This window comes from Delphinus delphis, chromosome 14 (genome assembly GCF_949987515.2).
Source record: "Delphinus delphis chromosome 14, mDelDel1.2, whole genome shotgun sequence".
NCBI lineage: Eukaryota > Metazoa > Chordata > Mammalia > Artiodactyla > Delphinidae > Delphinus > Delphinus delphis.
In genome coordinates this window covers 14,626,028-14,642,255 of record NC_082696.1, presented here as the reverse complement: position 1 = coordinate 14,642,255, position 16,228 = coordinate 14,626,028, and the positions used below count along the sequence as shown (strand labels likewise).

The following is a 16,228-nucleotide window of genomic DNA, read 5'->3' as shown; positions in this document are numbered from 1 at the left end:
CCGCTTCTCTCGTCGCCCTCAGCAGTCCCCGCCTTCGTCCCCGGAAGATCTCCGCGTCCTCGGCCATTGTTTTTCTCTTCTACTGGCACCAAATAAAGTTTCTTCATTCAAAAGCAGTTTTTTAATCCACATCCCTCCCTTTCTCAGCTCCTCCCCCGCGCCTGCACCGCCTCCTTTCCTGCGGCGAGTGAAACCCGAGCGTTGGCGTGGGGAGCGCGGAAGGCGATGGCGGGGCATCCGGTGTCTCTCTCGGCACGGGACGTAGGGTTCGTGTCGCTTTCCTCGCCCGCTCCGCTCCTTTTCCTCCTCCCCACTTTTGCGGAGAGCTGGGCCTCGTCGGGAACCTGTGGGTACCAGCGGGGAAGCAGCGGCGGGCCGGAGGCGCCTGCTCCCCGCCGCCAGCGAGTTCCATCCCGCTGTCCGGGCTCCGCTTCCCGGGGGCGGTGCCTCGGTTTCTAACGGCTCGCGGGGAGGCGAGGGCTAGGCGGCTGCTCTCCGGGCTCCAGGCTCGGATCGGCTTTGCAGCTTCTTCCTTACGCTGATTCGTGCCTTCTTCCCTGCCTACACGGGAACGGATTGCGAACCACGACTGAAAATCTCCGCTTACCCCCACCTCTCTCTACAATGGTGGTTCAGGGGTTTTGATAGTCTTCTATTAATGTGAATCAGTTAACGTGTCTTTCAAGTGGTTCGATACGGTTATTTTTTTGGTTTTGGTTTTTTTTTTTAAACTTAACGCATGACTGTCTTGAAAGTGTATGCCTCCTTTCAGAGTGTTGCAGCGCGTGGCTTTAATCATATTTTAATTGATAAACCTACTTTGGGGGGGTTAAAGTTGTCTGCAAAAGTTAGGGATCTGAGATCTATCGAGAAATGTGTTTCTTCCTATTGCTGACCAGATTAATTCATAATCCCACTATAACAAGTGCCTGTACCTTCTTGCGTTTTAGGCGTCATGTTATAGATTCTATAAAATTATATCTCTCTGTATAAATTGAGAGGCCCAATTTATATTTGAAATATGTCCTTACTGCGAAAGATGGCAAAACACAAGAGCACTTGGAAGAAATTGACTGTACCGGCAGTAGATTGAGGCCAGAGAGGCCAATGTCCCAGAATTTAAGCATGTGCTCACCTTCAGGCAAATATAGGGAGTGTCTGCGTCCTTAAATTTTGAGTCCTAGGCATCTCTGCTCTCACCCAAGTCCTAGACCTGAGACCTTACCCTTAGAGATGGAAGCCTCTGAGGAAATTTACTAGCTGGAAAAATAGACTAATTTTCCAGTTAAGTAAAATCTCAAAGGACTGGCACTTCTTTTCGTGTCTGCTGCCTTGGAAAATTCAAGTGTCAATTGATTGAATATTCTTTCTCTTCTCCCAAGGAATTAGTAGTAATTGTTAAAAGTTAAATTCTGATCAGAGCAGTTACTATGCATATTAAAACCTACTCACTGTAAAACACCACAGAATCAGAAAGCACTTTTCCTATTTTCTTGCTATATTTTTGAGTTTTATGGTTAACATTTGAGGAAGCCTCTTGAAAAAATACTCAGGGTATATAACCCTATTTTTAAAAATTGCAGTAAGGTCTGAGTTTTTAGTAGTGTGATGATCCCACATTAAAGCTAGAATAGGAGATTTGGGCAGAAGTATTCCAACTTTCTTCATTTTTACTTTGTCTCTGGTGATCTGAAGATATACATGAACTGATCAGTTAAGTTTTGTGCTTTCTATCTAAAAACTGCACAGTACTAAAGTCTTTTTTCTAACCGAATCATGTATGTCCTTAAACTAAACATACAACAATAATCTGTAACCCTTGATTTTTGCATGTCTAAAGTCAAGAGTATCTTTAATTTTTGATTCAGGTATACTCAAGTTTTGTTCCTCTCCAGGTTTCTTCATTCTTTGACACTTTTTGAAAATCTCTAATTTTCTGGTTGGGAGAGCAAGAGGGTAATCTGCCTTAATTTTGTTTAGGGGCAGAGAGGATGGAAGGAGTTATTAGGCAGGTAAAGAAGGCAGCAAGAAAAACCTTAGAAAAGAATTAAGTTGGCTAAGAGTATAGACAAAGAAGCAGGTTCATAAATATTTTTCATTATATTTTTCTAGCAAGTAAAGTCTTTCAGGCAGTTTTCCATCCATTGCCTCATTCATCTTTCTAAGTAGAAGTCGCTTAGTAAGTAATAGACCGAGGAGGAAAGCCTGTTTGATTTTTAGGATAACTCTTTTTCTGTCCTATCCCATTGTTAAACTGGTTTCCGATTAAGGAAAATAAAAGGAATACCATGAGAAAGATAAGAAAGATTAAGTGGACTCCAGGGTAGAGCCTGGAATTTGAGGCACAAAGAGTGCTTAGCTTTTACGATATACCAGAGAGGTTTTCAGATTTTCCTGTGTTACTGTAGGAGTTGGGCAATGCTGGTTTACTTTACAGGGCTTGTATGAGAAGGAATTTGAATTTAAATGAGGTGTTCCAGAAACTGAAAGATGACCAGCCTTCTAATGTTAATGCTACTAAGTAATATACTGTGTATATGACTCTTTTCTAGGTCATTTGCATATCTTACAGTTAAAGACAGATTACCACAGATCTTAACCAAGGCTATTGATACATTGCATCGACATAAAAGTGAATTTTTTGAGAAACATGGAGAGGTAAGAATTGTGTTTTAACATTAATTCTTTTTTGGTTAACTCTAACAGAAACACAATAAACAGTTTTCCCTCTGTGGTAATGGTCATTCCACCTGGAGATAAATTCATATGGTGAAACTTAAAAAAATAAAGGCAGGCTAGATAAGGCAACATAATGTTGATATGAGATCTGTGTTGTTCTTTGATTTTTCAACTTAAGAATTTTAATTTTAAGAATTTAAATGTTTATAATAGTTTTTGAAAGACATAAAATATAGTTTTGAAATGTATTAGTTTTTTCCTTCTTAAATTTAGATACATAAAAATTTGCTACCCTAGAGGAATTATGGATATATGTGTGTACATATATACTTATATTTGTAGATGAAATACTTATATATAAATTAATTACATGTAAACTATTCATATATATGTGTGTGTGTGTGTGTGTGTGTGTGTATTTTTTTCCCCCCTGTATTTCTGCAGAAAGGCCTGGAAGCTGAAAAGAAAGCAATTTCTCTTCTTTCTAAATTACGGAATGAATTGCAAACAGATAAACCAATTGTTCCTTTGGTTGAGAAGTTTGTTGATACTGACCTATGGAATCAGTACCTAGAATATCAACAGAGCCTTTTAAATGAAAGTAATGGAAAACCAAGGTGGTTTCTCTCACCGTGGTTGTTTGTAGAATGCTACATGTATCGAAGAATTCATGAAGCAATTATCCAAAGGTAAGTATATAGCCATCAAATAACAAATGTTTTAGATAATTTGTGCTTTTTTAAAAATTATAAAATGGTAAGTTTTAAAATAAAAACCAGTAGAAGCCTGTATTCAGTTCAACAGATATTAATGGCACTATTGGAAATTTCTGCAAATGTTATTGCTCTAATACATTCTTGGCAATTAAAATCCACTTGCCCAGAAGAGACCTAAGATTGAATATCTGAATAGGATATTCAGATATAAAAATCCTTATAAAAACTTACTTATTTGTAGAGTAAAACAAAATGTTACTTATTGAGCAGAAAATGTTAATTTGAAATAATTATTTATATGAAAAATCAAGACAGGACAAAGTAAGCATATGTTTTGTTTATAAAAATAGATAATATGTCAGAATTATTTGGTGAAAAGAGTCACTATATTGTTTTATGCACTATCTTAATAATTTTTAGCTCTTTATTTAACAGCTAGATTAGAAAAAAATAATTTTTTTAAATTAATTAATTTTTTTTTTTGTCTGCGTCGGGTCTTAGTTGCGGCACATAGGATCTTCGTTGTGGCGCGCAGACTTCTCTCCAGTTGTGGCGTGCGGGTTTTCTCTTCTCTAGTTGTGGCGCACAGGCTCCAGAGTGGGTGAGATTAGTAGTTGGGGCACACGGGCTTAGTTGCCCCACTGCATGTGGGATCTTAGTTCCCTGACCAGGGATCGAACCTGCATCCCCTGCACTGGAAGGTGAATTCTTTACCACTGGACCACCAGGGAAGTCCCCCAAATAATTTTTTATAGGTTTGTTTATACTAATTTAATTTTTCCTAGGAAAATTCTGACAGAGAACTGACCTGTAGAGCAGAAGAAAGTGTAATATGGATCATTCTTTTAGCTCACAGGTTACAGAAATACAGGTTTGCTGAATAAGAGGAATCTTTTGGTATCTGTTCCTAAACATAGCATAGGATAATTGTAAACAATCGATTAAACCAGCACTAGTATTAAAATAAAAAGATGACTTTGGGGCTTCCCTGGTGGTGCAGTGGTTGAGAGTCCGCCTGCTGATGCAGGGGACACGGGTTCGTGCCCCACTCCGGGAAGATCCCACATGACACGGAGTGGCTAGGCCCGTGAGCCGTGGCCGCTGAGCCTGCGCGTCTGGAGCCTGTGCTCCGCAACGGGAGAGGTTGTGGCGGTGGGAGGCCCACATACCGCAAAAAAAAAAAAAAAAAAAAGATGACTTTGGGGAACATGCGTAAATTTGAGTCTATTCACTATTTTTTTTCTATCTTCATCTTTATAAATTATTTTATCATCTTTATAAATTATTTTAAAGTCAAAAGTTTTTGTATTTGCTGAATAAGTATGTTTTAGGTCTTGTGCTTTAAAAGCAGAATATAATGTTAAAAAGATAGCACATTTTCTGGCTGACAGATCCAAGCAAAAGACTATAGCAAACACTAGGCACTGTCATATATTGAACACCAGCTCCGTTCTAGTTACTTTGCAGCCCAGTGAAGTATAGGTATTATGATTTCCATTTTACAGTGGAGGAAACTGAGGCTCAAAGAGATTAGTAACTTGCCCAGGGCTCCGTGGTTAGTAAATGGTAGAGCCAGTATTTGAGCCTGGTCTGTGTAAATTGGATTAGAACCCTCAAACAAGTAGTACATTTGGATATCTTTCCGGGACTAAGGTTAGTCTGACGTTCTGGGTGATGGTTTCATAACTTTGGAAAATATCCAGGGTATTAGACAAGGCTGCTGAAGTGCTGAAATGCTGAGTGGCACCCTGAACAGGCTTAGTGGAGTTTGGAAGTTAGAAAGGTAAAAGGAATGCTGTTTCTGAGTTTGATTTTAGAGGCAGATCGGGTTCAGAGAATGAAAACTCTAAGGCAGGAGCTTACAAACCTGGCTGCACATTTGTCAGCCAGTCGGGGAAAAGTTTTTTGTTTTGTTTTTAAACATACAGATTTGGAAGTTGTTACATTAAATCCTGATGATTTAATTTGTCTGTGGTGGGGCCTGCATATCAGTTTTTCTTTCCAGGCCCCAGGGAGACCCTGCCCAGCCTGTGCTGCTCAACCCATTGGTCCAAGAATAGCTTGATAAAAGGGGTAGAGGCAAAATTCAGCTTTAAGTTCCAGGAATGAGAGTGTTAGTCAGCCATGGGTGTGGAGCTCTCCTAAGGTGGTTTCCGTGGCAGATACTTGAAGGTCCGGGGATTTGTCTGATACTGTACCGTACTCAGGTGTCAGGTCGGTGTAAAGAAAGGCTGTCCTACAGCAGAACTAGCACTGAAGTAGTTTGTTTGTTTTAATTGAAGTACAGTGATTTGCAATATTGTGTTAGTTTCAGGTGTACAGCAAAGTGATTCAGATAAATATATATGTGTGTGTATATATATTTTAGCTTATTTTCCATTATAGGTTATTACAAGATATTGAATATAGTTCTTCGGGCTACATAGTAAATCCTTGTTGCTTATCTATTTTATGTATAGTAGTTTGTATCTGTTAATCCCATACTCCTAATTTATCACTACCCCTGAGGTAGTTTTTAAGTGTCCAATTTGTTAGGGCTCTTATAGGAAGAATTCCTATCCTGTGTCAGTGACGCCTCCAGAGTGACCAAAGAATGGTCTTCCTAACTTCTGCAGGATCCCAAAGCACACATTAGCTGTAAGATATGTTTCTGTTGATTTTGCCCCTTACGCTGAAACATACTTCTAATTTTCTTTGTCAAGATGTAGATTTTGTTTTTTTTTTAGAGTTAAATGGTTGAAAATCTGCAAATCTAAATTAAGATTCAAAGTTTTAGCCATATGTAAAATTTAAATATATTAAGTAAATATACTTCAGATATTGAAAGATGAAAGTACGGAGAAAATGGCAGACATTTTTAAGCTTTTATTGAAGTGTGATATAGATGCAGAACAGCGCACATGTCTTAAGTGTTCAGTAGTCTTTACCAGAACATGCTGTGTCCCCAGTGCCTGGATCAAGAGGCAGAATTTAGGCCCCTTTGGATCCACTTCTAGTCACCACCATCACTGCTCCTTAAGGGTAGCCACTATCCTGACCTGCATTAGTTTTGCCTGTTTTTAAACTTCATTTAAATGAAATTTTATGGAAGTAGTTCTGTGTCTGGTTTCTTTTACTTAGCATTACATTGGTGAGACTCATCCATACTGTTGCGTATAATTGTAAACCATTAGTTTTCATTGCTGTATAGCATTGCTTGATACGAATACATGACAATCTGTTGACCTGTTCTATTGTTGATGGATATTTGAGTAGTTTCCAGTTTGGGGCTATTATGAAGAGTGCTGCTACAAATACTCGAACACATATTCTTGGTGAACATAGGTGTGTGTTTCTGTTGCGTATATACCTAGGAGAGAACCCCTGGGTCCTTGTGTACACATATACAGCTATAGTAGATTCTAAAATAGCAAACGTTTTAAAATCTGAAATCATTTATAGCTATGTGAGTTTGCTCTCTTAAATATAAGGAACAAGTCTCATTCTTAACATGAGGTGTGACTTTAAATTAATGAAGGATTTGTTAATAAAGCACTAGAACAAGGGTCCACAAACTTTTTATGTGAAGGGCCAGATAGCCAACCTTTTAGGCTTTGGAAGACACATGGTCTTTGTTGCAGCTCCTCAGCTCTAGCGGTGCCGAAGCAGCCATTGGCAGTATGTAAATGAGCATGGCTGGGTTCCCATAGAACATCAGTTATAGACCCTGAAATTTGAATTTCATGTGTCACAAAATCTTCTTTTTTAATTTTTTTCAACTCTTTAAGAATGTGCAAACCGTTCTGAGCTTGCAGATCATACAGAACAGGTGGTGGGCCAGAGGGAGTCTGCAAGCTGCAGTCTGCTGACCCCTGCAGTTGAACCCACGCACCCAAATAATTTTTGTCCTTTTAAGTCACCTCGAGACACTGATTCACTTCAGCAATGCTGCCATTGCTAAAAACGTCTTTTAATTCTTTGGAACTTCTTTCAGAGCCAGTTTACAAACCTCAAAAAAAGATTAGTCTCATTATTTTTTAGTCACTCCTCATTTTTGATCAAAAATATTTTATTCCATTTGATTTACTTGCCTCATTCTACTGAAATTGCTCTGAGTGACTTTTGGCTGTTTCCAAAAACAAATTAAACTCCAAAGGATGAAGGTATACTGTCACTGATAGGACCTTTAATAATGTGCCACAGGTTCTGAAGAAAATCCCCAGAGAGGAATTCCAAAAGTGCTTTGAGCAATGGCAACATTCTTGGACTAAGGGTGTAGCTTCCCAAGGTGACTGACTGAGAAGGGAGGCAGCCATCATTTGGATGTGTAAATTCTGGTACGTTTTTGGTTTTGATTTTAATCAATCCCATTGCATCAGCCATACTGCCTTTTTACCCTAAGGTAGAAGACCCATGGAAAAAGTAGCTAATTTTGAAGAACAGATGATCTGAATGTTGTTGACGTTTGATTCTGTAAAGTCTTTTATGTTAGTATTTCTGTCTTCTGAGTTGTGTTTTTCTTAGGCCAGTATTAATATTATTTGATCTCTCATTGGACAACATGAAGATGTAGCCATGGCACATACATCGCCATTGGTCAAAGTCAACTTGGGAGTAAAAGTTGCGAAAAAATTAAGAATCTACACATAAATGATCAAAATTTGTCATTATAATAAAATTTACATTAATACTGTCTGATCTATCTCAAGTAGTCATTGCGTTCCCATAATCTGTATTTGACTCTATTAGTAATCACTACATTGTATTCAGCTATTCTGTTTATATGTTTGTTACTTGGAACCTGGCCACCCTGAGCACCAAAAGAATGTTTGTTGAACTAAAGCAATTGTCTTGAAATTTTGTTTCTTTTTCTCCTTTTGCCCTGAAAACCCACTGGGTAAGTAATTATAGATACAGTCCCTATAATTATTTAATGCTTCCGGTAAAATATTTGATTAAGGAACATTTGACAATTAGTTAAAATGAGTGTGGGGATTTACTTTTGCATAATTTGTTTAATTTGATTTATTTTGTGTAACTTGATTATTATTTTTGTGTAACTTGATCTATGTTATACCTAGCAAAGATTACCAGTGAGTTTTTAGATGGGCTGCTACTATTCTCTTTCCTTTAATAAACTGCAATTACCCAAATATTTAAAAAAAAGGTAGTTATATAAATGTTCACTTATGCTTTTTTCCTACTTTAGTCCACCAATCGACGACTTTGATATATTTAAAGAATTAAAAGACCAAAATTTCTTTGAGTCTCAGGAATCTATCATTGCTTTATGTACTCACCTGCAAGAGTTGATGAAAACTATTGAAGACCTAGATGAAAATCAGCTGAAAAATGAGTTTTTTAAAGTTCTTCAGGTAAATATAATAATTAATCTCCTGAGTTTATTTAAATAGTTGAAAAATAAACTGGTACACGTTTAACAGCAAAGCATGTTTACATATTGTCATTTAAGTTATCAGTGATCATTTTTTATCACTTTAATAATTATCTGTTCGAGAGATGAAAACCCATTTAATCTCTGAAAAGGGGTTTTGAAGTTTCTTCTCCCCCCACTGGAGGTTTTAGCGGCACAGGAGTCATCTGGCTTCATAGCTCTGTCATTCTGGAGAGATACTGAGGTCCACAGTCATCTGATCGGCCCAGCCTGACTTGGCTTTGAATGTTGGCCGAGTCACTTACTTGTGTTTGGACCTGAAGCAAGGTACTTGATGTTTCTGAGCTTCAGTTTCCTCATCGGTTAACTGAGGGTGGTACTATGTGCCTCGCAATTTGACCTGAGAATTAAACTAGCTTCGTTCCTGTAAGTGTTGGGCACAGAGTGGAGCACAGCTGTTGTGCAGTTGTCATCAGCAGGTGGAAACAATCGGGTGGCCCATGGCCTATTTCATATGCTTTTATTACATTTCTTCATCTATCTTGTCTTAAGTTTAGTTTTGAATTCTCATTCAGAACATCCTAAAATTTAAAATATATCATTATAATCAGAACTATTTGAAAGTATGTGGTTTTACACAGCAGTTTCCCCAGCCCTTATTTCCCAAAAGACGTTCGAAACATTTCCATAAAGAGATGTTTGAAAGTGCTCGGAAGAGACATAAAGCGGGGAAGGGGGACCTGGAGTGGTGGGGGAGGGGTGCGGAGCTGCAGTTTTAAGCCTGGCCCCCAGGGAAGGGCCTGCTAAGGAGGGAGGCGGGCCCCGAGGCAGGTGAAGGAGGGGGTCCCCTCACGTCTGGGTGGAGCTTCCTGCGGAGCCCTGAGCGGGGAGCCTGCCAGGTGTGTGGGAGACCCTGCCAGGGAGGCCTCAGGGAATGGGGAGCAGAGGTGAGAGGGCCTGCGGGCCGCGGCTGCACAGAAGCCAGGCTGCCTCCGGAGCAAAGGCGAGGACTTTGGTTTTTACTCACAGTGAAGTGGGAAGCTGTTAGAGGGTTTTGCTAAGAAGAGTAACTTTTAAAAAAAAATAAATTTATTTATTTTATTTACTTCTGGCTGCGTTGGGTCTTCCTTGCTGCGATTGGGCTTTCTCCAGTTGCAGCGAGCAGGGGCTACTCTTTGTTGCGGTGCGCGGGCTTCTCAACGCGGTGGCTTCTCTTGTTGCGGAGAACGGGCTCTAGTGCTCTAGTTCTCAGAAGATCAATTTAATAAATTCTAGTGCAACTCTTAGCTGCAGCACGCGGCCGCTAGAGCGCAGGCTCGGTAGTTGTGGCACGCAGACTTCAGTAGTTGTGGCTCGCGGGCTTTAGAGCGCAGGCTCAGTAGTTGTGGCGCACGGGCTTAATTGCTGCGCAGCATGTGGGATCTTCCCAGACCAGGGCTCGAACCCGTGTCCCTGCATTGTCAGGTGGATGGATTCTCAACCACTGCACCACCAGGGAAGCCCAGAGGAGTAACATTAAATGACTTTTTTCAAGGATTACTTCCGAGGACAGACCGAAGGCACAAGGGTGGGAATGGGGAGATTTGTTACTACAGTGACTCAGGTGAGGGCAGACTGGGCCAAGTTGGTAGCATCAGAGATGGTAAATGTCACCAGATTCTGGATGTACCTTGAAAGTAGAGGCTACCGAATGTGCTGATAGTTGTGGGATGTGATAAAGTCCTGATGAAACTTGGAGGGCGAGCAGAGTAAGCTGAATGATGAAGCAGGAAAGGCATATTTTGAGTTTGGAAGAAAAGTGGTCATGGTTCTGTTAACTAATAAACCGGAGTATTATTTCCCCCTCTCACTATTATACTTAGCTTAGAATTAGAAAAGAAAAGAAAAAACAAATCAGCATGTCACTCGCTGCCCCTAGCCAGCCCATTCTTTTGGGAAATCATCTTCTTTGAATATGTTCTTTGTCCCATAAGTATAATAAACTGTGAAGAAGAAAGCATACTGATCTATCTTCTGTCATGTAGTTCAGCCAGCTACCCCAGACTGCCCCTCTTCTCCCACGTAAAGGAAGCCAAAGTTGTCCCCATTAGTGCTCACAATGACCAGCAGGTTACCTCCCTACAGGAAGCCTGAAGGTGTCTTAGTTTCTAGGGAATTATTGATGCTTTTAAAAGCCACAGCACTCCACCGCTGTTCACACAAATATTTCAGTGTCAACTTCATCAAACACTGTTCTAGATGCCGGGCATGTGGTGGTGAGGAAAACAGACTAGTCCTTGTTGCCATTGAACTTGTAATCCTGAAGGAATATAAATGAATAATGGCACAAATAAATACAGAGTTACACACTGGAAGATGATCTGAAGGAAATGTGCCATAGGCCAACAGAGACCCTGACCTCAGCTGGAGAGTGCCGTCGTGTGTGCCGTTGTATGTTTCTTCATCAAATTTGGACGCTTGAGTTATCTTTCTTTTTAAAATAATATCCTTGGTTGGAACATGCACTTTCCTCTTATTTTGAATCACAGAATACTAGAGCCTGTTTGGGCTAACATTTATTGAATACTTCTGTATGCCAGCTTTTGGGTACATTACTTACATGCATTATGTCAAATACTCAGAATGACTCTACGAGCTAAGTACTATTGTTATCTCATTTTTCAGTTGTGGAATTTGAGCCTTAGAGCTTAATTTACCAGTGGTTGTTTATTGGAGATGCTAGGATTTGAATCCAGGTCTGTCTGATTCTAGAGCCTACAGTTCTAAACGTGTAATTTTAGTTAGAGCTTAAAAAAATGGGGCTACATACCATTTTCTACAAAATAAACTTGAGTATTTCAAAGTAGAATAATAGATTATTAGAGTTGGAAGAATCTTTGGTTATCACCGTGTTCAATTTCTTTATTTTACAAGTGAGAGAACTAAATCCCAGAAAAGTTGCCAGGTCCTAAGGATGGGGGAATTTTTATTTTCTCTTGACTCTGGATTATAAAGTAAACTTTGTAGCCTCATTTTTACAGCAGCTGATCATGTTCTAATAATATCTGCAAGATGCAAAAACTTTCACTCTGATTAAACGATGTGAGTGCTAAAATCATTCAAACTGGTTTTTTTCTTGAGTTCATTGCTGGCTAAAGTTTCATTGTTTTACCTTTTTTATACAGTATACTTAGAGAAAATGTAGATTGGGTGGACATTTTATACTAAGAATTTTATGAATACTTTTAGCAGCCCCACCTCCCATTACAGCCTACGTAATAGAGTTTTTGTTGGTTATTCAAAAGAAGGGTAAATGATTTGTGCTTTTTCTTTTTCAGATTTCACTGTGGGGAAATAAGTGTGATCTGTCTCTATCAGGTGGGAAAACTGTTTCTCAGAAGATCAATTTAATAAACTCTTTGGAAGACCTAAAACCTTTCATTTTAGTGAATGACATGGAACATCTTTGGTCATTGCTTAGCAATTGCAAAAAAAAAAGAGGAAAAGCAGCTATTACTCGAGTGGATATTGTTCTGGATAATTCTGGGTTTGAACTTGTTACAGATTTAGTATTAGCTGACTTACTGTTGTCCTCTAAACTGGCTACTGAGATCCATTTTTATGGGAAAACGATTCCATGGTTTGTTTCTGATACTACTCTACATGATTTTAACTGGATAATCAAACAACTAAAACATTCTAATCATAAGTGGGTGTCCAAATGTGGGGTTGACTGGGAAAACCATATTAAAATGGGCAGATGGGTTTACCTCGATCACATGTTTTGGACTCTGCCTCATGAATTCAGTGCAATGCCTCAAGTCGCTCCTGACTTATATGCTACACTACAAAAGGCACATTTAATTTTATTTAAGGGTGATTTGAATTACAGGAAGTTGACGGGGGACAGAAGATGGGAATTTACCGTTCCATTTCATGAGGCTTTGAATGGCTTCCACCCTGCACCTGTCTGCAGTATAAGAACATTAAAAGCTGAAGTTCAGGTTGGTCTGCAGCCTGGGCAAGGTGAACAACTCACAGCTTCTGTGCCCAACTGGTTGACCATTGGGAAATATGGAATATTTCAGTTTGATGGTCCGCTTTGACTTGCTGTAGGAACTCTCAGTTGGGTAGGAAGATCTGACAGTCACTCTTCATCCCCAGAAAAGCTCTGGGAAGGTGGGCTTCTCAGTGCTCTTTGACACACACACACTGATGCTTTCTCCTTTGAACGTTTTGCCCCGCTACATTGTTTTGGGGATAGGTGGATTACACTGGTTACAGATAGTTACATTTATGTTGGAATTTTAGTAACTTATTTCAAGTTAAATGCATCATTTCAAATGGTTTTAATGAGCTTATTTTCAATTGGGCAGACATATAAGTGAATTCTGCTTTAAAAGTTAACATTTTAAAAAATACTGTGCTGCATGGTATTTAATATTCTAGGAGGCATGGAATTTTACTCAACTTGATTTTGGGCTCTAGAGATAAGGGCTCAGTGAAGATATAATATATTTACATGTTAAATATGCTTTGTAAAGAGAGGCATTTCTTAACAACTGTGATATCTGAACACACGAAAGTAAAACTTACCTCATAAGTTAATTCTTAGTTTTGTTCTCCTTGAATTTTATTTCATTTCAAAAACCTGTATTATTTGCACGCATTTGTATTTTGATTGACCTGTAGAATGGATGGTAGGAAACACAAAATTGAACAGAATGAAACAAATAGTACTCGAAGAAATGTAATATCTTTTACAGTAATTCTATTTGTGATGTCCATAATCAACTGAAGTATATTATTTTAACACATACATGTTTTAAATGAATGGGATTGCCCTACAGTTTAAAAAAAATGCTTTAGGTAGGAAAGATTCTTCTGCATTGACTTTGTACTACCAACGAGTTAATTCACCTTTTATAATCTTACACATTTATTGGTGATCACAGCTATTAAAGACTAAGTTTCAGGTCAGTTTGTTTTGAAACTGAAATTGGAAATAAACCTGGGAGCGTTTTCTTGCACCAGAATAATAAAATGAATTGTAAATTGTACTGAAAATGTCACTGGTTTTATCTTCCAGTGGGGGAAGGTCAAGAAGGGAAGATTAAAAATGAGGTCTTTATGACGAAGAAACTCATAATGTATATTATAGATGTTGTCCAAGCAGTTGTTAAATTATGTCACTTAAATGAAGTGATAGTCTGTGCCCTTGCTAAGTGCTTAAAATTGTTTTGGTAAAATGTTTATATAAAGCTGCACATTTTGGATTTACTCATTTCCTCATCTACATGTGTTCCTGTTTTAAACATTGTTACTAAAATACTGAGCACGTGAGAATTACTTGTAGACACTTGCCATAAACTAGAAGACAATTGTACATTTGTATTGACTTCATAGCCACAGCAGGAGCTATGGTATAATACTTTTTTCCAAATCATGGGATTTTGTTTCTATGTTCATGTTTTATTAAGAACATGAGATTATGAGGAAGTAGTTCACCCTCTCCTACAAGAAAGAGAGCAAGGAAGCAAACTAGAGCCAGCAAGAAGTTGGCACCATGGGAGAGGAAGTCAAGGCGGCACTTTTAAAAATGCTTATTTAGCAGGAGGGAGGGGCCTCTTGGAGTTTCACCAGTTGATTTTTTTTTTAATAATTTTTATTTTTTATCTATTTATTTTTGGCTGCTTTTGGGTCTTCGTTGCTGCACGTGGGCTTTCTCTAGTTGCGGCGAGCGGAGGCTACTCTTCCTTGTGGTGCGCGGGCTTCTCATTGTGGTGGCTTCTCTTGTTGTGGAGCACGGGCTCTAGGCATGCAGGCTCAGTAGTTGTGGCTCGCAGGCTCAGTAGTTGTGGCTTGGGGACTCTAGAGCGCAGGCTCAGTAGTTGTGGCACACAGGGTTAGTTGCTCCGTGGCATGTAGGATCCTCCCAGACCAGGGCTCGAACCCATGTCCCCTGCATTGTCAGGTGGATTCTCAACCACTGCGCCACGAGGGAAGCCCTTAACCAGCATTCCTGAGATAAAATTCACACACAGTTCATCCATTTAAAGTGTACAGTATTTTAGTACAGTATGTTCACAGAGCTGTGCCCCCATGACCACAGTCTAATTTCGGAAAGTTTTACATTCTCTAAAAGAAACGCTGCACCCGTTGGTAGTCACTCCCCAGCCCCCTCTCCTCAGCACTTGGCAACTAGTAATCTGTTTTCCGTCTGTCGATTTACCGCTTGTAAGATGTATCAGTACTTCATTCCTTTTTTTTTTCCTGAATAATATTCCATTGTATGGATATACCATATATGGGTCTACCATATTTATCCATTCATGAGTGAATGGACATTTGGTATGTTTCCACTTTTTGACTATTATGAATAATGCTGCCATGGACATTCATGTACACGTGATTGTATGTATGTGTGTTTTCAGTTCTCTTGGGTATGTACCTAGGTGTAACAGTGCTAGATCCTGTGGCAGTTACATTTAACATTTTGAGCGACTGCCAGACTCCCAAAGTGTTTGCAGTGTTCTACATTCCACATGAGGGCTCCAATTCTACATCCTTGTCAGCACTTGTTATTGTCTGTGATTTTCATTATAGCCATGCTACTGGGTGAGAAGCAGTATCTCACTGTGGTTTCAATTTGTATTTCCCTGGTGTTGAACATGTTTTCATGTGTTTATCGGTCATCTGTATATTTTTGGAGAAGTGTCTTCAATTCTTTTCTCCATTTAAAAATTAGATTATCTTTTGTCGTAAGAGTTTTAATTTTTAAAATTATGTTATTTTTGGCCATGTTGTCATTCGTCATGCAGGATCTTAGTTCCCCGACCAGGGATCAAGCCCTTGCCCCCTGTGGTGGAAGTGCAGAGTCTTAACCACTGGACAGCCAGGGAAGTCCCAAGAGTTTATGTTTACTTATTTTTTATTGTAAGAGTTCTTATATCTTTTGCATACAAGTCCCATCAGATATATAATTTGCAAATATTTTCTCCCATTCTATGGGGTGTCTTTTTGTTTGCAGCACAAAAGTTTTACGTTTTCACGAAGTCTTCTTTATATTTTTTGTTTCTCTTTTGTTGGAAAACACTGGTTTTTGAACTGCTTCTTAACATCACCTAAGGGCCTCTGAAATGAGGGCTGGAGACACCCAATGGACAGGGCTCTGCCTGTCGCCTTCTCCTGCTTCCCCACCTGTTTCTACCCCAGCAGGTTTGGCCTATATATTCTGTTTGGTGTAGGTACAGAGGAGCACGATGAGGGAAGCTGGGGCTCTGGAGTCAGCTGGGGGTGAAGTTTCCACTGAAGAGCTGAGGGATCTTGGGAAACTCCTAAAATAGCATCTTCAATTGTTTCAACTGCTAACAATACCATACTTGCTTAGGTATGAAGTAACTCCTGGGTAAAGCAGCCTATAAATTTCATGCAACCCTTTTTTAGCAAGACATAGATCCAGTATCTTAGGTATATTATG

The 16,228-nt window shown here is 39.3% G+C and overlaps 1 protein-coding gene across 1 annotated transcript; it reads left to right on the top strand.

The window, feature by feature from the left end:
- Window positions 1-123: 123 nt before the first annotated feature.
- ARMT1 (acidic residue methyltransferase 1) lies at window positions 124-14,015 on the top strand. Its single transcript, XM_060029775.1, has 5 exons — window positions 124-266; window positions 2,553-2,658; window positions 3,124-3,368; window positions 8,584-8,749; window positions 12,087-14,015. Exons 1-5 carry the CDS (start codon window positions 226-228, stop codon window positions 12,852-12,854), a joined length of 1,326 nt encoding a protein of 441 aa, XP_059885758.1. The 5' UTR covers window positions 124-225; the 3' UTR covers window positions 12,855-14,015.
- Window positions 14,016-16,228: the final 2,213 nt, after the last annotated feature.

Coding starts and splice junctions, on each gene's coding strand:
- ARMT1 (XM_060029775.1), top strand. CDS start 226: ATGGCGGGGCATCCGGTGTCTCTCTCGGCACGGGACGTAGG. Junction 2,659..3,123: donor TTTTTGAGAAACATGGAGAG/GTAAGAATTGTG, acceptor GTATTTCTGCAG/AAAGGCCTGGAAGCTGAAAA. Junction 3,369..8,583: donor CATGAAGCAATTATCCAAAG/GTAAGTATATAG, acceptor TTCCTACTTTAG/TCCACCAATCGACGACTTTG.